At 43.7% G+C, this 27,655-nt stretch overlaps 1 protein-coding gene across 2 annotated transcripts; it reads right to left on the bottom strand.

Moving 5' to 3' along the window:
* Positions 1 to 684: 684 nt before the first annotated feature.
* Positions 685 to 20,213, bottom strand: TSPAN1 (tetraspanin 1). Of its 2 annotated transcripts, XM_081009543.1 has the most exons (9): positions 20,197 to 20,213; positions 18,726 to 18,872; positions 15,973 to 16,037; positions 9,298 to 9,504; positions 8,373 to 8,447; positions 6,042 to 6,140; positions 3,784 to 3,921; positions 2,973 to 3,056; positions 685 to 2,049 (listed from the first exon to the last, which is right to left on the bottom strand). In XM_081009543.1, the coding sequence occupies exons 2-9, from the start codon at positions 18,868 to 18,870 to the stop codon at positions 1,996 to 1,998; spliced, it is 867 nt and encodes a 288-aa protein (XP_080865669.1). In that variant the 5' UTR covers positions 18,871 to 18,872; positions 20,197 to 20,213; the 3' UTR covers positions 685 to 1,995. The 2 variants fall into 2 exon arrangements, with proteins under 2 accessions (XP_080865669.1, XP_080865670.1); XM_081009544.1 differs by lacking the exons at positions 18,726 to 18,872; positions 20,197 to 20,213 and adding an exon at positions 17,013 to 17,161.
* Positions 20,214 to 27,655: the final 7,442 nt, after the last annotated feature.

Below are 27,655 nucleotides of genomic sequence, written 5' to 3'. Positions count from 1 at the left end.
TAACTCAGGTGTGATGACTGGCAGGGTCTGACTCACCTGCCTCAGCGGAGATCTTTCCTGCCCCAGCAGCAATCGTAAGCAAATGAAGTCCTCAGTGTTATTACAATGCAAGGGGTACCTTACACCTCCTAAATATAAGTACAAAGTTCCATTTCTGTTGTGCCAAGTATTTCATGTTGAAAAGACCCACACACAGGACACAATAGTAAGCCATGGCACTACCTATGAAGCTGTCCCAAGAACCCATCTTATTCTCCAGTGTGTCACTTTTGAATGTTAGTGCACTAGAGAAAGAAAAGAACAAAATCAAATGGAAAGTAATCTGAATGAAAAGAATGAGAAGAGAAATGAACATACCATTTTTGGCTATCCGAGATCATAAAACCTTTTAAAATCAATCCTGAGTTCACTTGGCATCCTCAGTTATCTATTATGATCCTGTCCAAGGCTGATTTTTTGTTTCCAGTGGTGTTTATTCAAAGTTGCTTTCCCTCCACCAGCTGGACTGCTCTTAAGCACCAGGAGTAATAGATCAACTGCAGGGCCTGAAACCAAGATCCTCTCCCTCCCCACTTCCCCCTTCTAAAAAGGTCTTCAATGGAGAGAAATGCTGTGTTTCTACAGATGTTCCGAATAATTTTTTTACATTCTCTACTGTGCTGCAAAGCATCCATGACCACGATATATAATTAAATAGTAGATTTTATTGCAATAGTCAAACATGCAAAACAAAATGATTTTGTAGTTAGATTATAAATTAAATTGTATCCACAAAGTGTACAAAAATAAAGGGCTAAGTCAATATACAACAGAGATAAGTTCTATGGGGGGGCTCCTTCAGGTAGAGCCAGCTCAACCAGACACCCATACAGGTTTTGGTAAGTCACACTGATCATGTCAGCATGGAGGGGTGGGGTGAGGAATGGAAAAAGGCAGGCAACTCCCCATATGCACCAACCTGTGGAGAGAGATTGAAGCATCCAGTGCTTTTTTTCTAAAAAAAAATGTTTAGGGGTACTCTTGTTTTGGCTGCTCCCCCTCCTACTCACCCCCTTCCTCCCAACAGCCCCCAGACAAGGGACTTGAGGTGGTGGCACTGAGAGGACTGGAAGGCCCCCGGCGACATAGGGGTCGGCTTCAGCAAGGAGGGGCGAGTGCTCACAGGCTGGCTCTAACCCGGCAAAAGGAGGAGGAGGAGCAGCAGCAGCACCATCGCCTCCACCGCGGCCGCCCCCAGACTTCCCTCCCTGGGCACTGGCAGGGAGAATGATGGAGCTCCAGTCCGCACTGCTACTGCGGAGACAGCTGGCATGTCGATCTGTCCATCTGTCAGTCAGGACAATGCAAAACGTTTAGGGGTACGTGTCCCCCTCCGTCCCCATAGAAAAAAGCACTGGAAGTATCATATCACCATTCTTCATACCCACGCACCTTTTCTCCCAGCCATTTACAGCAGCATATGGGTCTTCGCTAGTCTCCTGTGTTGTGCTGGTATTTTGTGTTGTGGAATAAAGGCCATGTTGGTTCCCATTTATACTCCATGGAGATGGGAGTCTTATTATTTGCAAATGAATGCAACCGGAGCCTTTGAAAGCTACCAGCAGCATTCTGGGCCATTTACTCTCCTAGAGAGTATTTCAGGATGGCAGGTATCAAAGCCAGCGGAAAGCCCCCTCAACTCTACTGTGGCAGAGACCGTATTTAGAAGGCAGAAACACTGCTGGTTTTTCTCCCCACCCCACCCCCCGTCTTTGATTCAATTATTACCGGCTTTCAATATAAAAGCTGCTTGTGTTACAGAAGCTTCATATCAAACCACTTTTCATTTATGTACACGCTACAGATTCCAGCTCGGTAGAGTCAAAGAATTAATCACACGGCATGCCTCAGGCCCGAGAAATGTTTGATTGATGTGGACACAGGTTAAGGAAAGGTTGCTATGCGTGCCGTTCTCTTGCCCCCTGCCAGGGCGATCCTCCTAGCCTTCTAGCCCAGTCATTTCTCATCCAGCCGGCAATAAAGGTACATCGCTACAGCCATTGCTGCAACCTGGAAAGAGGAGAAAAAGCTTGAGTTTCTACATATCCCGCCCAAGTGCTTTACACAGGCACTGTAGAATTAAAGAAAGTGAAGGCAGCTCCTTGTGCTCCTTATTACATCAAAGAGGAAGCAGGATAACACTGTAAACAAAGACCTGGCACAGCCTTAAAAAGAGAGAAGATTTGATCAAATTTCTAGCCTGCAATTTAAGATCAGAGAACCATCCAATTCAGGATGAGAGGAGCTACCCTTCCTGCCCACACATTAACAACCAGTTTCCACCATATGAGAAAGCAATATCTTCCTCCAAAATTCTTGGGTTTTCCTCCCACCCCTGGGCCAAAAGCAGCCAACAGCATGCCAAGGAAGTCTGCCCAGCAAGGACAAGGCCAGGCTCCTCCACACACAATACAGTAGCACTTGCACATCTGTTGTTCAATATGACAGTCACCTGGAAGAGGTTCCTGGTGTGGGAGCTGGAGTAAGGGATCAAGTCTTTAAGAATCCAACAGCAGACATGTTCCTTCCTACCCTAGCACTGCTTATTCCTTTCTCCTCTTGCAACTTACAGGACTATTCACATCACTATATATCTAACTGTGAAGTAGTAACATGCTGCCCAGTGTGAAATGGGTTGTTTGCCATTTCATGTTCTGGAATGAATAGCCACGGGTGGCTCTTTAGGCCTAAGCTTCAAATATCCTGTGGCATGCAAGCAAGAAAAGGTGCCAGGATTATGATGGTGGTAACCTTTTGATCATCAAGTGGTCACCGGGTACATGACTAGGAACCACAACCAGCAATAACATCTACCGTTACATCTCATCATTGGGGGCAAATGCTTCAGTACAAAGAGCATCGTCTTTCGTGGCCACCAGGTCACAACAGTTGAATGGTGGCAGCAGCAGCACAAATCCATTCAGTCAACCTACCTCCAATGCACAGATCCCAGCTGCAACTCCACCTACTACACCAGCATTCTTGCGTATTTCGGACAGTAACTGAGGGAAGCAGCCCTAGGAATTTTTTGAAAAAGAAAATAGTATAAAAAGTAAGTCAAATCCATTGCAACGCCGTTTGACATGATCAAGCAAGTGACACAAATCAGAAATGAGTAATAGTTCCCCTTAGAGGAATTTCATAGGGAAATTACCCAGATGCTCCAAGAAGACTTTGATTTTTGGGGGGAGGGTGGGTTCAATCATTTGGCAAAACTCACTGACCAAGGCCACGGGAAGCAAAGAGGGAGAAAAGTATTACCTACATGCAAAGCTGCAGAGGTTTCCAGGTGCTAGCCAGAGTCAGCAACAACTTTAGACTGTAGTAGCACCAGATGGCCAGTCGTCATAGACGACACCCAGGAGCAAGGCCAAAGGACACCCACCCATCATTATATGGGTGGTGAGGGGAAATACAACAGACCCACTTGAAATTTGTTGTGGTTCCCCAGAAATCTCATCCCCAGAGACTCTGGGAAGTCCCCCAAATCTGCCAGCAAATTCTAGTTCAGCTGGAATTCACCAAAAGTTTTGTGTAGAATGCTTCTCAGCAGTGAGATTGACAGTTTGTTGGAAGATGAACTGTTACCCTCATGGCAAGATGCACTTCCCCAAGACAGAGGCTTCATAAATACCCAGCATCTTCCCTCAACACACGAGTCAGCAAAGGTTATTCCCCACCTATTCACCATCCTTCACATCAAAATGCAGCGAGAAAAACAACAGCACTTATTTGTTTTCTTACTGGCATATCTTTTGCCTTGGCAGCGACTTCAGTGCAACGAGGCACACTTCCACAGCAGAATTGTGGATACTCGTTGTTTTTCTCAAAGTAGTAGGAACCAGTGAAGTCTGTGTAATTCATTAGGCCACAGCATTTCAACTGAAGAGGAGAATGTAAAGAGAGAGAGAGAGAAAGGGGGGGTAACTCACCACAGTATAGCCTTTACATCCTAGAGTCCTAAATGGCAACTGGTAATCAACTAATTGTCCCAGTGTCTCATTGGGAGAGCCTTTTCTTCAAGACGGAGAAGAACTATGTGGTAACTTAGACAACAATGACCCCTCTGAGACATGAATCTGCAAAGAACTGGAAACGAATGACTCACACTTACTCTAACACTCCCTCACATTCTTTCTAGAAACTGTAAATACAATGTACATACACAGAGTGCTTACACATCATGCACTACAAGACCCAACATTTCAACCAATTGAGCATGTCTCTGAAAAGTAAGAGATTTCGTAAATGCCTCAGCAACAACCATTTTGCTTTCACATTATTGCATATTTATTTATTTATTTATTTACCGTATTTATTTTTCAATTAACAATCATCGCGCCTCAGATTAACCTCATTGGCTATGATACTGCCACTGTGCAAAACTGCAATATTGCAACTGTATCAAATTTTGTTTCACACTTTCTCTCACGTTTCAGAACTTTATGTCCACATCTTTTGTTCTACCCTTAAACTGATCAGACTCTGACATTGAAATGGTTGCTTGATTGTCTTTTGCTACCTGTATTGGAAGTATACACTTGACTCCTATGTCAGTAAGAATTTTTACGTAACATACCAATTCATTACACAGATCTGATATGCCATTATATTCAGCCTCTGTGGAAGAATTAGCTACACTCCCTTGTTTTCTAGAGTTTTACCCAACTAGGGAATTGCCAGATTTAAACACTAACCCAGGCACTGACTTTCTGCCTGGTAAATTTGCCCAATCGCTGTCTACAAAACACTTTAGTTCCTCTGGTCCTGAGAACAACAACTTAAGACAATAATCACGTGTTTTCATATGTGAAAACATGATTTAACCCTTTCTAAGCCACTTCAGTGTGGGACGCGGGTGGCACTGTGGGTAAAACCTCAGTGCCTAGGACTTGCTGATCGTAAGGTCGGCAGTTCGAATCCCCGTGGCGGGGTGAGCTCCTGTCGTTCGGTCCCAGCTCCTGCCCACCTAGCAGTTCGAAAGCACCCCTAAGTGCAAGTAGATAAATAGGTACCGCTTTATAGCGGGAAGGTAAACGGTGTTTCCGTGTGCAGCACTGGTGCTGGCTCACCAGTTGCAGCTTCATCACGCTGGCCACGTGACCTGGAAGCGTCTTCGGACGGCGCCGGCTCCCGGCCTCTTGAGCGAGATGAGCGCGCAACCCTAGAGTCGGTCACGACTGGCCCGTACGGGCAGGGGTACCTTTACCTTTAAGCCACTTCAGTAGGATTACTTACAAACTTACTCAATATTCCAAGAGAATTACTGAAAGAGGGATCACTTTGCAGCTTAAAAAAACAAACAGCAATCCAACAGCCTTGCCTCCTAGGGTTACCCATTCCTCCAACATATTAACACAGGCAGCCCTTGCAGCTATCTGACTAGGACAGCAGCCCAAGCATTAGGACCTAGAGTTCACTAAGATTCTTCCCTTGCTTGTTATGTGTCATGGCACTGGAATGGGCCTTTCAGCTAACATAGCAACCCTAGGCTCAAACTTTCTTCTAGGCAACTAAGCCTTCAGGATCAGACAACCCAGCTTGCTCCCAATAGTTATTACGTATATATAGTATCTCCCTATTCTCCATGTATTCTCCAATAAGGCCGGCTCCACTGCAATGATAAACTCAGCTGTCCTGCTGGGCAGTTCTATCCTGAACATTCAGGAACTGAAATTACTATTCACCTTCAAAATTGGTTCTCCAGCTTCTGACATGTATTAAAACCCCTTGTAAACTCTTACTGCTCTTCTCTAAATGCTCTCTTTGTACCCACTTCATCATTTGCAAATAAAAGCCACACCCAGTAGTTTTAAAAGACAGGCTGAGTCCAAGAATAAGAATGCCATTGTCCCCTTTGGTATCGTGCAGGATACTATAAAAACAACCCTGGAACGCACTTGGGTTTCCATCTAAGTCAAGCAGAATACCAAGGACAATCAATCATCACTGCCACTTTAATGATTCTTCATAGTCCCAAGCTGTTCTGTGGACCAACTTACATCTTCCATTGTTTTGTTCCATACTGTAGTGAGGTCGGGGGACTTCCCATACTCTTTTTTCAATAACTGTGTCACTGTTCCTTGAAGTATAGTCTCTGCCTGGAAGGAGGTGGGAGATAATGGACAACAGCATGTCAGAACACACTGGTAAACGCAAAGCCCAAATTGCAGGCAGTGCACATCCCGAACAAGATCTGTTGGGAACGGTAACCTGAATTCCTTTCCTAAAGAGCAACATTTTTGGAGCTTTTGTATATTTAGGGTTGTATACATTTAGGGTTGCCATATTTTGAAGAGCAAAAAAAGAGGACGCTATGACGACTCTCACTTTAAATACCCTTACTATATGTAGGCTATAGAAGCTGCGATATATTGCTGAGGGGGGACAGAAGAGAAGAGGAAAGCAAGTCTTCAGCCACTGTTATGTCTATATCTCATCCAGAAAGTATAGCCAGAGACATTTTGGCAAATTTAAAAAATCCACCCGGACAGAAATTTTACCCCTGAAAAGGAGGGCATGTCCTGGAAAGAGAGGACACATGGCAACCCTATTAACCCCTAAGCCTTAAAAGCCAATCTGGTCTAAACCCTATGCCTTAAAGGCCAAACTTTAATATCTTTTTTTATCTGTCTGCCCCATTCTTTTTATGATATGGGGCTGTGGGGTAAGAAGGGCCCCAGATCTTCCCTGCCTTATTTCCCCCCCCCCCCATACTCTCACCCAATTCACCTTTAGAATAGCCAGGATCACTTTTGGTAAAACTGCCTGAAGTTACCCTCATTATATTATTTAGTAGTAGTAGAAGTAGTAGTAGTTGTTGTTATACACTGCCCTTCATCCAAAGATCTCAGGGTGGTTCACAAGATAAAAAAAGATATTAAAGTTTGGCCCAGTCACCTTCCATTTTATACATGAGCAAACATGGCTGTTCAGTTACTTTTAGGCTGCATACATCCTATAATTTTAAAGCACATTGGAAGCACATTGTTCCTCCTCAAATAATTCTAGGAACTATAGTTCACCCCTCACAGAGTTACAATTCCCAGCAACCCAGCAAGGAATTCAGGCTATGCTACCTGTGGATAACAACTAATTTTTTTTTTGTCAGGGATACACACAGCAACAACATGATATATTGCTAGGAAAAGCAGGAACTGAAAACAGATCGTTCTGAAAATGGGAGGTTGAAGTGCAAATATTAAACCGTGACAAACAAAGCTGGTCTTTGACTCTTATTTACATTTAAGTTAAAGAACCCTTGCAGGAGGGGGGAAGAGAAGGTTTCAGGTTTCCTTCACCCTTAATTCCCTTTCGATGTTAACAATTAGGATCTCCCTGAAGCTCTTGCAAATTAGCCGGACCCATGATTCTGTGTGTATCAGCAAAATAATCGAAAGTTTAAATGAATTTAAACAAAACAAACATGGTTGTTGCCCCATCACACCCAGTTTGTTTCTAGACAGATGAAGGTCCAAACTAGGAGCAGCCATCTCTTCTCATAGGTCAAGAAAATCATTCTGGTATAAATTTTAATTTCTCAATAAATAAATAGGAAAGTCTCTTTGTATTGCCGCATATGCCTTTATTTGGAGATTTGTGTACCACCCCAACCTAGAAGTTCCAAGCCATTAAGTAAATTAAAACCAATTCATTGAACGAAGGTATTTAATGTTCCCAAATGCAACATACAAAAACCATTAAGATATGTAAATGTCAAAAACACTGATGTAGGGATTTTGCTACTTTCAAGAAACTTTGGCTTGAACTACTCTTTGTAGCATTGCTCAACTGCACACCTTCCCCTAAAAGAGCCATGTGATACAGTGGTTGGAGTGTTGTTCAAGGGCTTGGGAGACCAGGGTTAAAATACTGTACCCACTCCACCATGAAGCTCAGCAGGTGACTCTGGGCCAGTCATGGTCTCTCAGCCTAACCTACCTCACAGGATTGTTGTGAGGGTGAAGTGGGGAGGGAAAGGACCATGTCTGTAACCCTGAGCTACTTGGAGGAAAGGCGAGGTTCTAAATGTGATTGTAAATAAATAAATAATAGCATAGCATTATTTCAGCAGAGGCTAGGAAATAAGGTGTGTGTTTTGTTTTGTTTTGTTTTGTTTTGTTTTGTTTTGTTTTGTTTTGTTTTGTGTTTTGTTTTGTTTTCCCCCAATACTGAAAGCCTATCACTCAAAGAGGGAGTGTTTTGAGACTTACAAAGGCACTTACACCAAATGCTTTGAAGCAGCCAGAAGCTGAAACATCTACAGGCTAGGACAGCTACTTCAAGACTAAGCCACTTGTTCCATACTCATCCCTCTACTCCATGTTACTTACAAGAGAAGTGTAGACCAGGGCCACCACTGCAGCAGCAACTTCTATTATGAAGATGATCAGGACAATTGAGAAGAACTAGGAGGGAAGAGAGCATAGGGTCAGATTGTTCACTCCATAAAGTGTCAAATACAAGAAAAAAGCAAGGACTGTTTGGATCGCTTGGACAAGTGTGCTATACAGCTATCTTACCTTTCCAAGGATACCTAGCTACAAGTCTTCAGGAATTTGCAAATGGCACAAAGAGGGACTATCAACACCATGTTCTAATGGGGATTTTCCACTGCTCTGGACTTCCTTATGTAGTATGAGGAGACACAGACCTGGATCTCCCACAAGAAAGAGACACAAGCACTTCTTCAAATCATAGCCTGGCTTCCTAGATCTTTCAGCATACTGAAAGACATTTTCATCTCAGTGCAGCAGTTCTGACTTTTCTCAGATCACTCTAGAACACATATATAGCCACAACTTCCTCATCAGATGAGAAGGCTTAATATTCACATGTCTGTTTTCTCTTAGCAAGAAGAGGAAGGAAATGGGGATCAAGAAACATGATGGCAACTCCAAGTACCACTATTCTCTCTATGGGTAAAAGATTTGATGACTTAGGATCCCTTCCTTCTTGAGTCAAGCATTCAGACAGGTTGTCTGACCCAGGGGTAGCCAACCTGGCACCTTCCAGATTGGTTGTTGACTACAGCTCCCATCATTCCTGGCCACTGGCTATGCTGCCTGGGGCTGATGGAAGCTGAGACTCCAACATCATCTGGAGGGCCACATATTAGCCAACCCTGCTATAAGAGGGCAGCTTTCCCCAATGTCTTCAGTGCTCAAGTTTATCAACAAGCACTTTTCCTTAAAGCAACACAACTGTACACATCTGCAGCAGGCAAGAGATGGAAATTGCTTAATGTCTGCATTTTACCATGATGAGGAGGCACTTGCTCTCCTTCTGAGCACCACAGCATCCTAGGAAGCCCAACAAAAACAGGACGGCTCCAATGGCAATGAGAAGGTAGCCCACATTCACAAACTGCAGGACACTGGAGGACAAAGGGCCAAACGTGCTGACAAAGTTGCTACTGTCAACACTGACCCAGATCCCAATGCCCAGGAGTGCTCCTCCGCCAATCTAGGAAAGAAAGAAAGAAAGAAAATAGAGTTATTTCAAAATGTAGGTACTGGAAACACAGACAGTGACCCATAATTATGACACTTTAGGCCTATGCAACAGATGGCACCCACCTAGCTGCAAACAGCTCACTAGGCTACATATTGTATGTAGCCTGTCAAGTTGAAGCACTAGACACCTTCCCCTCCACCCCATTTTTGCAGTCCCAGGCAGGCAACAGAAAATGAGATTCATGAGACTTTCATAGGTCATCCTACATAGCTGAAGGGCTGCATTTAACTTGGCAAGGCACAAGGTGTGCAGGTTTGCTGTACCTGAACCAGACAGGTTAGTGGAAACAACCTTTACAACTATTATTAGTCGTATAAAAGACTCTATACAACAACAGCTGCCCTTTGAAGCTTTTTCTTTTAAAAAAGAATGAAACTTCTCACAAGACATTAGGAAATGTAGGCTTCTGCCTGCCGGCCATCATTGGCAAGAGTGCAAGCCTTCTCCTATTCATTTTATTAATAAAACAAAGAGCCACCCCAACGCTGAGAGTGCTTAGGGAAACAATTGGGAATATCAGTAGTAACTATTAATTCCAGGGCATTTCCTAATTTTTCTCGGTTCTCATCAACAAAAATGTCTAGTCATGAAGATGCAGGGGGTCAAGAGTCCACAGATCAAGTTTGCATGAATTTTGGCTTTTGTTTCATATACAATTGTACCAGAATGTTGTTAATCTCTATTTCATAACCTAAGGCTATGCTAGGGACATGTGACCAGAATATCCTTAAAAGTATTAACTGCCAATACAGAGGCCCTGGATCAGTTTAGGACCGTGATCTTGGAAGTGGTGGGTGGGCTGTCTATATGTTTTCCCCTGTGGAGTAGATAGCCAACTGGGAGAAGTGGCACAGGCAAAACTTACTGCCCCCCCCCCCCACAATCCCATTATGATTTGTGGCTTAAGACAGCTTATTTGCTTTTTTTTTTAATGGAACATCCTGATCATAATTCTCCCATATCACTTCTATCTTGTGAAGTACAGAGGGACAACGTGTGTAGGAACTCATTGTTCACTGGTTTCTGGAGTTCAAACAAATAAACTGCTTTTGGGGGAAGGAGAAGCAGCAGAGAGAGATACAAAAAACAACAACATATCCTTGGTTTTGTCCACATTATTTATGCAGTGCTCTCGGTAGGTATATACCTGTGTTTTGTATTGCCTTTTTTATTTTGTAAAATGCACTGTGACCATTTTTGGGGGAAGGGCAGTATAGATATCCCTTAATAAACCAACCATCAAATAAATACTGGTGCAGGTGTTCTGAAGGGATTGGGACCTTAGTGGGAAAGACAAGTCACACACACCTTGTTGAACAGAGGTTCAACAGGCACCACTTTTGTGTTTTAATCTCATCTATCATATCTATAACAGCTAGGAACCTACCCTTTTTCACACAACAAATAGTTTTAGTTGGCTCCTATGTCAGGAATAGAATATTGAAATAAGCAACTGGAAGGGCAATGCTGTTAGGTCACAATCCTATTTAATTCGGAGTAAACCCCACTGAACTGAGCAGGAGTCACTTCTGACTAGACATGTATAGGACTGTTAGTGGCTGAAGAAGCACAGCCTTCTCCTCTCGACTAAGGAGAGACAGGTTAATTCTAAGTTTAGAACAAGGGTGTCAAAACCAGACAGGACTTCTAAGAGCTGTGTGGATGATGTTTCCGCAGGTGCAGCTTCTTACACCTGTATGGCAAGGTGTGCTTTGCCAGAACTCCCTCTTCTACCTAATCATTAGTGGTTTGCGAATTATTTGCAAACGTTCCAAGGTCTCTTGAATTACAGCAAGCCAAGAGGTTGAAGAGTCCCAACACAACAAGAGTCTTTGTTCACTTCCTGATTCCCTCTCTAGGCAAGTCATATCAAAAACCCGCTCCCAAGGCCTTGGTCCCAGTCCTTTGTTTATTTAAAAAAGTGAAGTATGCATTTGGCACCATGCAGAAATGGTCCCAAGCCATTCAAAGCAATTATCCTTGGCCGGAGCTGCCAGTTTTGTTTGCCCTCAAATAAAAGGGCAGGGCTTGCACTGATTCAGTACACACTGAAGAGCAGATTCCAGGTAGGACCTTGTTAATGAAGTGGAGGAAGAGTCAAGACAGCAGTGTTCCACCTTTGTCCTTTGGCAAAGGTGAAAGAGCCAAAGATCAGCTATGGCAGTGGGGCAATGATGGGGCAGGGCCAGAGGCAAAAATGAGCAGGGCAATGAATGCAAAATTCACCCTTGCACAGAGGCAGTGGCGGATCTTCATGCTCCAGCACCGGGGGGGGGGGCAGAGAGCAGGCAGGGGCGGGGCTGGCGTGTGTCCTGGGGGTGAGGCGTGCCATCCGTAAGGGCGTGGTATGTGTCCTGGGGGCATGGCATGCCGCCCGTAGGGGTGTGGTGCCCAGCGCAGGTGGGGGGAACAGCCGCGATGGCACCCCACCGGGATCACGCACAAAGGGCTAGTTTCTACCCACACCCATTCGTCTCCATTCAGTCAAGCAAAATGCATTATCAGAATTCAAGGACACATTTCAGCCAGGCAAAAACACTCAAGGAGGATACAAAGCAGGGCCAGTAAAGTGTGTCACCTGAGGGCCAGAAGGCTTATAGGGCTGTATTTGCCCCCCTCCATGGTGCCTGAGATTCTCCACACCTGCAATTTATTAGAGCAGGTCTTACTTTAAACATGAACCCAACCCCATACCATCAGAAGCCCTTGTATATATACAGCTGTGTGTATATATACACAGAGGACTCTGTCCACACCATCAGGAAGCAACAGGTGGCAGGGTTCCTGATCACGTGGAAAGAGCCCTCCATGCTTATATGTACAACGGTTCTGCTCAGAAACCACATGATCATGCAAAGGGGGAAATGCCATTCATAGTCACTGAGCATGCAACCTCACTGCCTGAATGTACCAAATCCATAGTGTCAACCTCTCCCACATAATTCTTTACCAAGAAGCTTGGTAAAGATGAGAGCAACAAGGGATATTGTTTCCTCTGCTTTCAAGACTCTGAATCAGCAAAATCCCTTTATGAATCTTCCCTTTAAAGAGGAAGTTGCTCCATTCCAAGAACTCTGTCCCCTTGCCAGAGTCTGTTGAAGAAGCCCATTTTGGATCCTGAGAGCAGGAATTAAGGACCACTTCTCTCATGTGAAGACATCTTCCCTATACAGATAAGAGAAGTGGCATATACACTACCACATATGATTACCATACAAATGGATGCCAGGAAGGCATAGCTGGCACGAACTATCAATGAAGCAATAGAGACAATGTGTGTAGTCCTCATGAGGATGTGCAGAGATGCAACACATGACGTTTCCCCATGTAGACAGCAGCCCCCCAGGGTTATAAACAGATCTTCTTAGATGCCCATAGATCTCTTCTTCTGCACTACCCCACAAACGTAGTAAGAAAGCACTGAAGATATACCCCCATAGTCTACTATTGTATTCATTATATTTTAATATTCCTGCTTATAAACCCAGCATTTGACAGCACTTACGGACTGGCCTGTCCTGTGTATTATTTTATTGTTATTTATATTATTTATTAAATTTGTATATTGCCCTTCATCTGCAGATCTCAGGGCAGTAAATAATCTTCCTTTGGGAAACCCAAAGGAGTTCATTTAAAATTGGAGCTAATTCAGGACAAAACTTTTGAGATGATTTGGGTTGTATTCAACTAACTTTTATTTATAGCAAACCCATGGAAAGTAATAGAACTAAGTTAGGCATGGCCATTAATTTCAGTGGGGTCAACTCCAAGTAAAAAGTAGTTAAATGCAAGCCCTCAGATTTGGTTCTTTTGGAATAAAGGTCACTGGGAGCTAATGGTGTTATCTGTGGTGTGAAATTTACTTACACATAAAGGTAAAGGGACCCCTGACCTTTAGGTCCAGTCGCGGACAACTCTGGGGTCATGGCGCTCATCTCGCTTTACCGGCTGAGGGAGCTGGCGTACAGCTTCCGGGTCATGTGGCCAGCATGACTAAGCCGCTTCTGGCGAACCAGAGCAGCACACGGAAACACCGTTTACCTTCCTGCCAGAACAATACCTATTTATCTACTTGCACTTTGATGTGCTTTCGAACTGCTAGGTTGGCAGGAGCTGGGACCGAGCAACAGGAGCTCACCCCGTCATGGGGATTCAAACCGCCAACCTTCTGATCGGCAAGCCCTAGGCTCTATGGTTTAACCCACAGCGCCACCCGCTTACACTTACATACTAGCTAATAATAAAAGGGAAGGTTCACAGAATTAACACACCAACAGATCTTTCTCCCCCATTAAGTTTTAGAGGGGAAAGGGTCCAGGGCTTTGGACTCTACACAGTACACTAGTCCCAAGACTGCTGGATTGTTCTCTCTCGCCACCCACCCAGACCCTGAGATCATTACTTCCAGTTGGTTGAGGTGGGAAGACAGACAGTTCTTCAACTCAACTTCCAGAGCTGTCTCCAGCTAGTTTCTATGGCAACAGTTTGGCCCAAACTTACTAACAAAGTAGATACTTAACTAAGCTATTTACCCAACAAAAGGACTAGTTTGGCCATCAACAGTCTCTCTTTCTGCAGAATCCAATCTTATAGCTAGAACAAAATAGCCGAAAACCTATTTAGTCCAACTACAAACATATTACAGAATGTTGCAACACCCCATGGAACTATTGCTCCGAACATACATACAGATTTCTAAAGCCCTAGATCCCCTCCAGCCTACATAATGCAGATCACCTCACAAGAACTCACTTCAGCTAGAGCCCCAGTGCATTTAGGGAGCCACTTGGAAGCTATTCCTGTGGGTTTGCAGGTAGATGAAAAAAGACAAAGAGTATGCCAAAGGAATTGGCTTGAGCCAACATCAGAGACTTCCTTGAGAGTGTTGCCATTGAGGCACCAGCGGAGTGTGTAGGAGGGTGGCTGCACAGCTTGTAGAAACCCTATTAACAGGGCAAACATGAAACCAACACGACACCCACAGAAACCATAAAACCCACTCAGCCTGTCCAGAGACAAGGAAGGAGGCTTGAGAATACATTTTAATGAGTACCTTGGCTTGCGTCATGATAGTGTTCAAGCTACCCATTGCCGTTTTGTGGGCTTGGCCTGCCATTGCATGAAGGCACACCCGTCATCTGGGATCATAAACCACAACTGAATATCACAGTGCTGCATGAGTTTGCCCCATGGGTGTGGCAGCTGAAGAGGCAGTCAAAGTCAGAGGACGTTCCCCACAAGCCAAGCCCCGCATTAGGCAACCGCTCTATGTTGTTCAGTACAAGGTTTATCTGTGAACCAAAACAGCTGTAACTTGTGTAGGTGGACAGATTCTGGATTCCTTGAATGTGATGTGCAGGACACTGAAAGGCACAGTAAACCAGGTCCAGCACAGAATCAGAAAATGCCAGCAGGTCATGTGATACAGACTCTAGAGATGTTTATTCTGAGATAAAAGGCACACCTAGGTGAGATTCACAATTGGATCTCTCATGGCTTTTTTTTTTTTACATAGATATTAAATAAATTCACCATAACTAAGGAGGAGCAAATCCAACTGGGAACGCTATATTTTAAAATAGTTTTCACCCTTGCAGTTTCCCCCAAATTAGCCTCCCTCCCCTGCCACACAGTTATTTGGCCTGTAGGGGAAACACATAAAGGTAGCCGTTTGGTATCACTGATCTCCAGCTTTATCTGGTTGTGCCCTAAGACACAGGGTGTACCTATGGTATGTCTCAGGCACAGTATCTTTGTAGTTAAAACTCTTCAGTAGCATCAGGGTTCAGCAGGTAAAGACCATTGTCCATCACTAGAATTGTTACAACAATGACGTGCATCTTGTTAACAAATTATATACGGGAAGCACGCTGCCAAAGAGAAAACCTAATATTTCTTAAAGTAAGATTTGTCCAAGCTAAGACTGTTACCAGTCCTTCTGTTTGGGGATCAGCATGCAGTACAGTGCAAAACCTATTTTCTTAAAAAGTAAGTGTCCTTAGGATTGCTGCCTATGTTATATTTTGGCTGTGTATACACCATATGTTTAAACCACATTTCTGCCCCTGCAAACAAAATAATCAGGGGTTTACTCCTCACAGAGGTGTAATTCCCAGCACCCTTAGCCAACCACAGTACCCAGGATTCTTTTTTTTGGGGGGGGGTGTTGAATGTGCTTTAACTGTATGGTATGTATATTGCCTTTATCTCTCAAGATCTTTAAACATGCAGAGTGGAGGCTTTAGTAGAGTTACCTAGCAAGCCTTTAGTAGAGTTTACCTATAAAGTAGGTAAACTACCTATTTAGTAGAGTTACCTATAAAGAAAAACTAGGCATCTTATAGGGTTTGCCTCACCAAGTTATGCTTATACAAGACCAGCTACCTCATTCCTAGGGAGAAAAGGGTTAATACTTACCACAATGGCCAGGTTAAATAAGACCATCATGACCTTCAAGAAAGTGAAGCAGCTCATCTTGATTGCTATAAAAAAATTAAGGAGGAAGTTAACTAACAGCAACTCAAAAGCCTCTTAGTTTAAAGAGGTGTAATCCCAACTCATGATCCAGACATTTGGGCACAGGGTTAGTACATGGTCCAATGCAAAGCAGGTTCACTAGGAATTCTCACTGGAAGATTCAATGTAGTAAGCATGCTCCAAATTGCACCTTCAGAAGCAGGTGGAACTTATGCAAGAGTACACCATAATCCAACATGCTCCTCATGCACACAGACACAGACACACAGACACAGAGAGAAACTGCTACGTTCTTCTTCAACTAGATTAAAATCCCTTTCTCTCTTGAATCAAAACCTCTTTTGGATACATATGTTAGGAAACTTCCTCCCCACTACATTCTACAGAGCATTAGAAAGATACTTTAGTAAATGAAGAAGAAATAGAACTTTAAGCATCTCTGGTGGCAACAGCACCTTTTGCCATAAGGGAGGGGACCAGTTAATGCCATTTTGCCAGGGCAGCAGTGAGGGAAACAAACACCTGGTGAACGGAGGAGAGGACTTTGAAAAAGATCTTTCCCCTCAACCTCACTTTGCTATCTCCACCTGGGAGCGAATCAAAACAAGGAGCCACAAGACAACATCATTTGGTACTATCAGTGGTACTTGGTATTCCTGATCCATCAAAGTGAGCTACCTAGTAGCCTAGTCGTTTACTTTTTTGAACCATGTCAGTTAAAGCAGCAGCTTTACAAACCTTGTACGGTCAATTTTAATAAAAGACAATTTGTCCTCTTCACATTCCTCTGTAATTTTTGTGGGAAGATTTCAAGGAGGAACCACACTGAAACAAGCCGCCCTTAAACGAGCTTTCTGCTTTAAAGGAAGAGACTTGAATCTACTTTGCACACTGATGCCAGTAAACACAGATGAAACACACATCAGTCTCCTTCTTCAACAACAAAACCTTTACAGACCAAAAAAGTTCCATAGACTCACCTTAAAAGGCAACAACCAACTCGAGAAAAAGACCTGGACAACTCCCAGCTACCTTTCCAGTAGGCAAAGCAGTCAGCTTTTAAAGTAAACTGAACCAGCTGTTGTTTCAGGCTATAATAAATATCCCTTCAGCCTATAAGATGTATCCCTTTTTCAGGCCAATCAAATCTCTCTAAGGGCAAAAACCACACCTCTCTAGCACTTTAAAAAAAAATAAAAAAAATTAAGCAACAGGGAGTAGACTAGTTTTCTTTATTCTTTACTGCCCTCTGATGGCTGTAGGTGAATATTTATTAATGCATAAGAATTTTTAAATGTACTTGCACATGCATGTACACCAAGGGCAGCAAAGTCCTGCTACCTGGAAGTGTGTGTGTGTGTGTGTGTGTGTGTGTGTGAGAGAGAGAGAGAGAGAGAGAGAGAGAGAGTGTTTCTGTGCATGCAAGTGCAGTGCCAACAACAGAAATGGAAACTGCTGCCATAGCAGTACATTCCACACCTAGCCATGGTCCTCTCTGCCTTTGCAAGTGACAACCTCTGGTGGTGGAATTAAAGGAGGAGCATAACAAGCCATGAGAGGAAGATACACAGTGCTGGACATGCTGGCTTGCTCAAGCCACTCATTCTGCGACCACTGATGCCAGCAGACATGCTGCCCATCCTGACACCCTGCATGAGCTTCTCAACCAGAGTCAACTGGTGTCAACAAGTCCACAAAACCACCACCAGGCGACAAGAGTATATTCAGGGGCTAGGTACAGTGGTGGAGCTTCATGCTCCAGCACTGGGGGGCGGAGAGCAACTGGCGGCAGGGCTGGTACATGTCCTGGGGGCATGGCACACCACCCGCAGAGGCGTGGCATGCCACCTGCGGGGGCATAGCGCCCAGCGCAGGTGGGGGGAACAGCCGCAATGGCACCCCACCGGGATCGCACTACCAGGGGCAGTGCATTCCCCCTGCACTCCTCTTCCTCCGCCACTGGCTAGGTAGACTTACTTTCTCAAGTGATTTGTTCTACATGGACTGTGCCCTCCTGTGGTGCAACAGGTCAGTGTGTCTGGCTGTTATTCAGAAGGTTGGTGGTTCAAGCCCACCCAGGGGCAGAATTCCCGCACCGCAGGACCTTAGATGACCCTTGGGGTCCCTTCAAACTCTACTGTTCTCTGATTCTATGACTCTAATATTAATGTATGCAGAATATAAATTCAAAGCTATGAAAGCAGTCCCTGCACTGAGCCACTAGGAGGACATCTGTCATCACATAAAAAGCCGTGGAGTGCAACGGTCTACATGTCAGACTTAAGCCTCACTAAGTTCATTCCCTGCCATCTGAGACAATAGTCCATAGCCTTCTTCTGCTTTTGTTCCTCAGTAAGTGGTATTTAATGTTGCCTCTGATCCTAGAGATAGTACACAGCCATCCTGTTTCTCATAAGAACAAGGACAGAGGTCACAGAAAGAGTGGAGCAACAGTCACCTGTGGTGGCATTTCTGGGCCTCCTGCAAAGAGACCACGTGCTTTGCATGCAGAAGATCTCAGGATCTGGGACTTGCCTGTCAGAATAGTTAAGATGAAGCTAGCTAGGCCAAATGTGTGGCAGTTCCATATGCATTTATCCAAGTACTACCGCAATCTTGACAAACCTAACCTGTTTAACAGAAAACACCAGACAGCCAATGGCATAAGATAAAAGTGAACCAAATCCATTTACCTGGGTTTGTGAAATGCAGTTGGTTTTCACTGCATTTCCAAATGTCCCAGACGTGTTGTGACTTCATCTGACAATCAGCTAGTTGTCCCAATGGTGCAGCTTCCTCTAGATGCTCAGCTTTCTTTGAACCTAAGAAAAATCCCATTTCTACAGAAAGGGGACAGTCATTTTGAGGGAAGACAGATACTAATTACTTTAAACGTCAGAGAGTACAAGGAAGCAAGATCGTGTAGAACAGGTCACTGCCATGATCAGAGCTTGAGATGCTTTATTCAATGTAACTTTGAAGGATCATATGGATGATCTATTTCAGATCTCTGGAAGCCTGCTTCAGGGTTTGCCCAAGTCTGCAAGTAGCTGTGGTCACAATACCAGGGCTGTTATTAGGGGATGGCCAAAACAGGGCCATAACTTGTGTATATTAGGGAAAGTATGAGAAAAAAGCATCCATTTGAGAACATGACATGCAAAGGTGTATTTAATTAAGGGAAATGGCTCACAAAAATGTGTATGTTGAGAGGAAATGTGACTAAAATGCTGCCAATTTTGGGTGAGAAAGAAAGGAAGGAAGGAAGGAAGGAAGGAAGGAAGGAAGGAAGGAAGGAACCGATACAGAAATGTTGGTAACTGAACTTAATTAAGACCGGAAACGTAAGAAACTGAATTTGACAAATTCATCAGTTGCTACTACAGGCCTTTGATCTAAATGGGAAGCGTATTCCAAAATTGCCCTGGGGCAGTTTTAACTCTAAAATAAAAGCTAAATCAAACATACCTGTCATCTATAGTTTGACCCCTGAGCCTAAGGTGATCAGGGATCTACTGCCCTTAGAGAGCTAACCACCCTTTGTGGGTGTCTACGCTCAACACATGGATGTCAAGGAGTGGAGCAACAGTAGAGCCCTGGAACACCTTAAATCACGTGGAGCCCCTTCATGCAGTTAGTGCACAAAGTGTCTCGTAAACATGAACAAGGCCATTGGAGGTAATGAATCCTGTGCTCCTGAAAGGTGACCCAGGTCTTCTACATAGTTGTTCTGTCTCTGTACTCATTCCTTACCAGACTCAGATACATGTCTGCAGATCACACTGTATGCAGGCTTAACACACACACACCCTCTAACACTGTGTCCACGTCCATTCATTCAAAACCACACTGACTTCCCTTTCCTATTACTTTCAGGCAGGTGGGAAGCCCCGTATATTCTGCCTCTAGGGCTTTCCAATCAAGTAATTCACCAGCTGAGGTTGGAACAGATACCCTAGTCCTATGACAGTTCATCTCCCACCCTTTTGGCCAGATAGCCATGGCTCTCCCCGGGTTGACTTTATACAGCCTTCCTTTTGCAACACATCCCATTGCTACTGGACTACTGTATACAAAGTGCTAGTTACAGAATTCAGAAGTGCAGAGGGGTTTTGCAAAATGAGGGCAGTCAAGCTGTGGTTATGTGAGAATCTCATTACTCACCTACCCAACCGAACCAGCTCATGTCTTCATCTGATGCAAGGCTCCTACATGGCTAATAAGGAGAAAGGGTTTCATTAGGAATTCTGATTCTTCCAGCCTTTTAAATTACAGCCTGCTGTCGAGTTCTGCTTTCTGTTTCAAATTCCTTTACACATCCAGTTTCACTTTACTGGAAAGGGGAGGTTTTGTTTTGCATGACTATTTTTTTGGCATGAAGATCTAGGTCCCCCTCCCCCCGCCCCGTCCTGACCAAAAAATGCTTCCTTTGTTCTTACTGTGAGATCATTTTTACCTAAAGTAAGTCAACTAACTACAAGTGCTTTATCAGCCAATAAGTGTAATATAGCCACTGATGCAGTATAGTCTATTAGGCACACAGAATCTCTCAATATGTTCCAAGCATGTAAAAACAAAAACCATTCTTAACCATTCTGAAAACTGTATGACAAGTGTTGCTGTCAGGTGAAGCAGAACAAGTTGTGGGTAAATTAATGCACAAGAAGCCCACTCACTGCATTTGAAAAAGAAAAATAACATCAAAAGGCAAGTCATCATTTTTGAGCCCATTTCTCACAAATGAACTTACTAGGTAACTTCCTAACTTAAATGTTTCCACTGTCAACAAGTTGAAAGTTAACTTCATTTCATTTCAAAGACTGTTTAAACTAAATTTATCTAGCTAAAAACATCATCATTAATCTTTCCTATGGCTGTCACCATCCAGTGAGAGGAGAGGGAGGGAGGGAAAGCTCTTCCTTTCACTCTTCCAGTTCCAGCAGATGGCACTGAAATGTATAGGAAAAAGAGCCCATTTATGTTCCTGTGGTGTTGGTGTTATTTTAGCTTCCCTTTCATATAGCTGGACAGCAGGCAAGACTCCAAATGTGGTTTGCAGAACTTTGAGATGAATTGAGCCTCACTGGATTTTAGGAGGACACATGGAAGGAAGTGGTATTTATTTGCTGACCACAGTTTGAGGAAAAAACCTGCTGAGCAAGACATCTGAGGTGGAGAATGGAACTGTAAAATGAAGAGGAAGTAGTAGTTTCAGGAAGGATAGCCAACCTACTAAATGAAAGACACAGTCCAGATTTTGGAAGATTTGCACTTCCAGCTTAATGAATGTGTGTTTCATGCCAGCTGATACAACTTGTCAGGCTTGAAACTATTGTGCTTGATTGAAGCACAATGCATGGAGACCCTGGCATTTCAAGATTTATGAAGGCCACACAGGACCACACTTACCCTTAGCATGTGAACTGTTGTCAGATCAGGTAGAATTCAGGTTGCCATGGCCTTCTCTCCTCTATTGGGGAGAAAATGAGAGCCTTGTTTGGCCAGCAGGCAGGAGGAAACAGTGGGTATGACAAAAGGTCAGCTTCACCCTGCCTTCCAATAGCAACCACAAAATATGGGTCAGTCTACCCAGAGATTTGCAGGTGCCAAAAATCTGCATCACACCACACCCTCCTCTCCCCCACCCCAACGACTGTGCAAATTGTGATTGGAACGTCTGAATTCTCTTCTTCTCTTTGAGAGTTTCCCACCCTCTATAAAAATCATGGAGGTTGCCCTATTCTCTGCCTTCTTCCTGCTGTGGTCAGCAACCATGGAAACCTAGATGGGTCTCACCCAAATGGTTTGAAATGGAAGGTATTCTGTTTTTTGGTTTCCTGATAAGTAAGTGGTACCTAGTTAAACTGTGTGTGTGTGTGTGTGTGCGTGTGTGTGTGTGTGTGTGTGTGTGTGTGTGTGTGTAGTTTCCCACTTCTCAATCTCTCCCTGCTTGGCTCTTCAATAAATGTCCTTATTTTGAACTGAGCAGCTAAACCAATTACCTTAACAAAGGAACCGGTTTGACTGCTTCACAGAATTCCCTTTGATAGATTCTAACATCACAGATACAGGATCATAGGTGTGAGAAGGGGCACAGGGATATCATCCAGACTGACCCCCCCCCCCCCGCCAATCCTATAACAATATATTTCAGACATATTGATACATGCCAGCTTTTCCTGCAACAAAATGTATCCCCCTTATTTCACATGATTTAATGGCAATTATTAATTCTCCTGAATTAACAAGGCTCTGGATAGTTATTTTCATTCAGCTATTTGGCATCAAATGCTTGTATTGCACAATTCTTGGCTTGCAGGGGATTGGAGCAGATGATCCTCAGGGTTCCTTCTAACTCTCAGGTACTATGAATAACTAAGATATTTGGAAAAGGCCTTTTTTCCAACAAAATATCTCTCTCTCTCTCTCTCTCTCTCTCTCTCTCACTCACTCACTCACACACACACACAGGATCTGGATGGATAAGATTAATAATTTCTACTTTCACATGGAACCAACATTTTTCCTTGAACAAAAAAGGTTGAGCTCTGTTTTCCAATAAGCCTCTAAGAAGCGGGAAAGAACAATGGATTAATCAAAAGCGACTCCAGACAGAAACGGAGACACTGTTTTGAAAACACAGGCTCAGACTGAATAGTCCTTGTACGCTCTCCCTTGTTGTGAATGTCGGCATTTCTGTGATGAGAATTCAGCCAAAGGAAAATGAACCTGGCACAAATGTTAATTGTAACAATTCGGAGGAAGACAAAAATTATAAAAGCTGAGCTTAGCCAAAGAGAGTAACAATTGCATTTTGGAAACAATGGGTTGTCTGGGAACAGATGAGAGATGGAACAAGAAGATACCCACAGCAGACAGATGCAGCTGTGCTGGCACGCTTGCTACCCAGGCTAGCCCAGAAAGAGAGGCAGTGTGGAATATTTGAACCTCCCAAGAGCCAAGGTCATATTTGGCAAGTTCTGTGCCATAATCTGCAAAGCAGTTCTCGTAACTGGTAGCTTTATTTTATTCAGCTTTACTTTTCTTTATTAAAATGCCCTTTCTCCATTTTCCTTCCTGTTGGGGCTGCAGTCTGAGGTGAACAGGGAAGCATCTGCCAATCTCCCATTCCCACCACCCTTCTGAGTAATACCCCTCCCCACCTTCTCACTATATAGAAGGATCTGGCAACTTCTGTTTCAGTGTATCTGAAGAAGTGTGCTTGCACACGAAAGCTCATACCAAGAACTAACTTAGTTGGTCTTAAAGGTGCTACTGGAAGGATTTTTTTATTTTGAGGGAAGCAGGAGGTGTACGATGAAGCCGGGACTGAAGAAATCTTATACCAGAACACTGCAGGGTTCAGGAAGACCTCAGGAAGACTCCAGCAAAGCTAGGCCACAACATGAAGTCTGTTCTACCCAGGACGCTTTTATTTTATTTTATCTGTTATTACATTTATATCTCATCTTTCATCCAAAGGAGCTCAAGGTAGCATATACAGTTTTCCCTCTCCCTATTTCAACTTCCACAACTCTGTGAGATAGGTTTGGCTGAACTGGCCCAAGGTGAGCTTCAAGGCTAAGGGGGGATTTGAACCCTGGTTTCCCAGCTCCTGGTGCTGCACTCTAACCACTCTGCCACACTATGACCAGCTTGGGATGGAACAACTCCCACACTGGGAAAGGTCATGGCATTTGGGACTGTTAGAGAAAAGATGAGTAAGAGTTGGCGGGGTAGTAGTTTGTTAAATTATGCATGGATGGAAAAGTGGACAGAGAAAAGTTTTTCAGCTTCTCTCATAGCGCTAGAACTCAGGGATGTCCAGTGAAGCTGAATGATTGAGGACACATAATAGAAAGGAGTTCTTCACACAGGCTATCCATACTCACTAGCCACAATGGCTACGTTATCCATCCACTATGCCTCCAATATGCCTCTTGAATGAATACCAGTGGCTGGAAATCACAAGTGGGCAGAGTACTGTTGTGCTTGTGGGTTTCCTGCAGGCATCTGATTGGCCACTGTGAGAACAGGAAGCTGACTGGACGGGCCACTAGCCTGATTCAGCAGGTTCTACTTAGGTTGCTGCATTAACTAGACAGGAGGTCACTTCATGTCTTGCTCCCAGAGACAACCAGACAGCCTCTGACAGCTTCAGTATGCAAGTCTGAAATTCTCCTGCTCATACAGTTGAACACTACATACACATACTGTATAACAACTCCTAAGCCCTATCTAGCATTAGCAAACAAACAATAGCTTGCCAAATCAGCAGTCCTTTCTGGGAGACTGAGCAGATCTCCACAGGGTCTCAGCTTCAGTCTAACATGGTCATATTTCTCTCTCTTTCTCATGCCAAGAACAAGGGATTGAAATACCTTTCAGTCCAGTCCAGTTTGTTGACCTGTCCAGTCTAGCTATCTAAACTGTTACATAAGATATTCTGGTTCAGACAGGTAACACTGCAGGGCAATGACCCAAACATTATACTCATGTTACATCCTTCTTTAATAAAAGTACCACCACCTCACACCCAATTTGATCAAATACATAAAACAACAAGTTTTACGACCAATGAAAACACGATCTTATACAAACACAAAGTAATTATAAGACGGCTTCCTACTGATGAAAACTAGTTAGAAGTTTACAAATGAAACTGGCCACAATTCTCCTTCCCAGTCAAAGCTGCAACTTCTGCCACCGATCTGTAGCAAAAAGATAAGGAGCTGGTCCCTGTAAACAGCAGCTCCTCTTGAGTATTTGCCATACTGATTATGATACAGAAGACGCAGTTTCTCAAAAATATAACAGTACTGTGCATGGACCCTTAAGCCACTGAAGATTGATGTGCTGCATCTGGACATCAGTAGCAGCTCAATAATTAATAACAGCTTTCCTTCCCCCTGCTGATCTAAAAAAAAGCATTGAAGTGGAAGAACTCTAAGTCTTAAGAATTTTGTGAAGGAAGAAATGTTTGGTGTTTCTTCCTGTACATCCCCACCTCTTTGGTCTTTCATGGAATAAGATGATATAGCATGCACACTCTCCCCCCTCCCACAAGCTGTTCATATCTGTGCAGTTTCATTAGTGTCAGATTTGTTTCTATTTGTGAAGACACCAGAAGGAAATGACAGGTCACTGACAAAGGTATGAACACCTTTGCAAATGTGTTCACACCTGCCTAGAGGTCTAAGGACTCCAATATTGGTGTGAAGCTCGTTTGAGAAACAGGGCGTATTTTATAACAAAGTACAGGGTAGTTTAGCATTTTGGATAATGTCACGTAAACACAGATTAAAAACCCAGCACTGGAAATGCATAGTAAACGCGAGTGTGAACACAGCATTGACTGCAGCAGCCCAGGTCCTCTGTGCTGCTCTGTAACCTCATGTCTCCAGGTATTCTCACATTGCATTCAGTGGCTAATCTAACTGCTGTTTTTGTAATGTCTGCAAGAATACTGAGAAGCTGCTGCAGGCACTCGGGGGGGGGGGGGCTTAAACTAGCACACACCAGTTATTTGCAATATGGACAGTTTCACTGTGATTTACAACACACAGCTGCTTTTCCTGGCGAGTTAAGCCAAATTAATCCAGACTTTGCTACTTGGTGGTTAATAAGCAAAGCAAGGCACTGTGCTCCACAGATTGGGGCACAAATTAGGCAAGGGGAATAGTTGTTTAACATCTCTCCTATGGGTGGGGTATGAAAATATGTTGAAATAGCATTAATTATGAGTAATAAGAAGAGTTTGGATTTGATATCCTGCTTTATCACTACCCAAAGGAGTCTCAAAGCGGCTAACAATCTCCTTTTCCCTTTCTCCCCCACAACAAACACTCTGTGAGGTGAGTGAGGCTGAGAGACTTCAGAGAAGTGTGACTAGCCCAAGGTCACCTAGTAACTGCATGTGGAGGAGCGGAGACGCGAACCCGGTTCACCAGATTACAAATCTACTGCTGTTAACCACTACACCACACTGGCTCTGGGGAGTAAAGGAGGGGGGGATGCAAGGCCCATTTTCATGACCATATCTCTCTGTGTGGAAGTGTGGCTTTTCATCAGCTTCAGCCATGAGAACACTGACAGTACTACCCACACAAGCCACTGTAGACCAGGCTGCTCAGCAAGCCATTCTCACAGTGTTCTGTAAAGAATCCACATTGACTTTGGTGCACATTGGTGCATGACCAGTTTGACACATGTCAACAGGCTAGCGTGACTTTTGCAGCCCTGAAATGAAGCTGGAGATCTGACAAATCTACATGAGGGAGCAAATAAACTAGGACATCTTCCACTAACCATAGTCTCTTGTTTTGTTCAAACCATGAATCCATGATTACTGGAACATTTTGTATTTTTGAGCTTCATATAATTAGGCTCACCAGTACAAAGGTATTCTGTAGCCCCAGTATTGAAGTCCAGCTCTTGAGAACACCAATCTCACCTTCTGGACCATTACAGAATCAAGCAATTCCTATTTTTTCCTATGATACACTGGGTCTCAAACCTACCTGGCAGATGAAGTCCCATCTCTCAACCCTGGAAAACTTTACTTGTAACTCCATGTATGTATGCAAGTGTTTATTGTATGGTTACTCCATAGTAATGGTTGTAGTTGTGGCAAGCTGTTCTGGAAAAGCATGAATATTTTATTTTTATTTTTACATTCCATGAACTAACTGGGATTGCTCCCTTCCTGCAAGTTGAGTCATGGTACTGCAAGCCACTGAGAGGCTCAGAAGGAAGAGTCATGCTCCTTTCCTAAACGCTTCCACACTCTGTTAGCACGTGTCAGGAAACTGACCAAGGCAATTTCCATTTCAAGCCAGTTTATGAAGTACTGTGTTACTTAAACACATTCTAGGTTGCATATTGCAGGGGTCAGGCAACCCCAGGGATCAACAAGTGTCAACTTGAGATAAACAGTCTTTCTTTTTTAGTTTAGCTCTCTGTCCTCAGATGGAAAGCAAGTCTGTTCATGTTACAGCCCATATTAATTTAGAAAACAATGTTGCATCCAGTGTTGGTCATTCTCTCAATCTCATTTGAAACAGAATTGCTTTTTCCTTCTTTCTCCCCTTTCTGTGAAGAGTGTGCAGGGAAGAAAAGATAAAGATCTGTGCTTTCTCACCTCTGCAGTGTGATGGTTCGGTTTCTACCTTCCCCTATACATTACATCAGGTCTACGTGCCCTGCTGCAGCGAAACATTTATGGTGTTCAAACACTAAACCTTCCAAATGGAAAAATCAATTGGTGTGATAAATGGTTCTTGGCTGGGTGAATCTAATGAGCGAGTGACAGGTGTTACAGCAGGATTACTTTTACACATTTTCCAGGGCCAACTTAGCCATTCACTTACCATCTTGTCCCAGATGAACTGCATTTATACAACCATGGATTTTCCCTTGAACAGCTTTGCTATGGATCTGTAACGTCTTGAGAAGTAAAGCAGTTGCAGAAGCAATACTTTATTAATTATTAAAACACCAAAATGAAATAAATAGCTTGCAGTACAGCTTGAGCAGACAAGGTGTTTTGACTGCTACAGCTAAACATTTGTTCAACACCTACAGTGTGCTAGGCTTCTTGGCTGTTAGTGTCCCCGAGCGAAAT

This window comes from Podarcis pityusensis (genome assembly GCF_964106645.2).
Source record: "Podarcis pityusensis genome assembly, chromosome: 6".
NCBI lineage: Eukaryota > Metazoa > Chordata > Lepidosauria > Squamata > Lacertidae > Podarcis > Podarcis pityusensis.
The sequence above is the reverse complement of the archived record's forward strand: the minus strand, read 5'-3'. Positions and strand labels throughout refer to the sequence as shown.

Bases quoted from the DNA above. Each gene is read 5' to 3' on its own strand.
- TSPAN1 (XM_081009543.1), bottom strand. From the start codon at position 18,870: ATGGGATTTTTCTTAGGTTCAAAGAAAGCTGAGCATCTAGAGGAAGCT. The intron at 8,448-9,297 runs GTAAAATGCAGA...CTTCCCTCCTAG, and splicing joins GCAAGTGCCTCCTCATCATG to TTCTTCTCAATTGTCCTGAT. The intron at 2,050-2,972 runs GTAGGTTGACTG...TCCTCTTTCCAG, and splicing joins CTGGGATCTGTGCATTGGAG to GTTGCAGCAATGGCTGTAGC.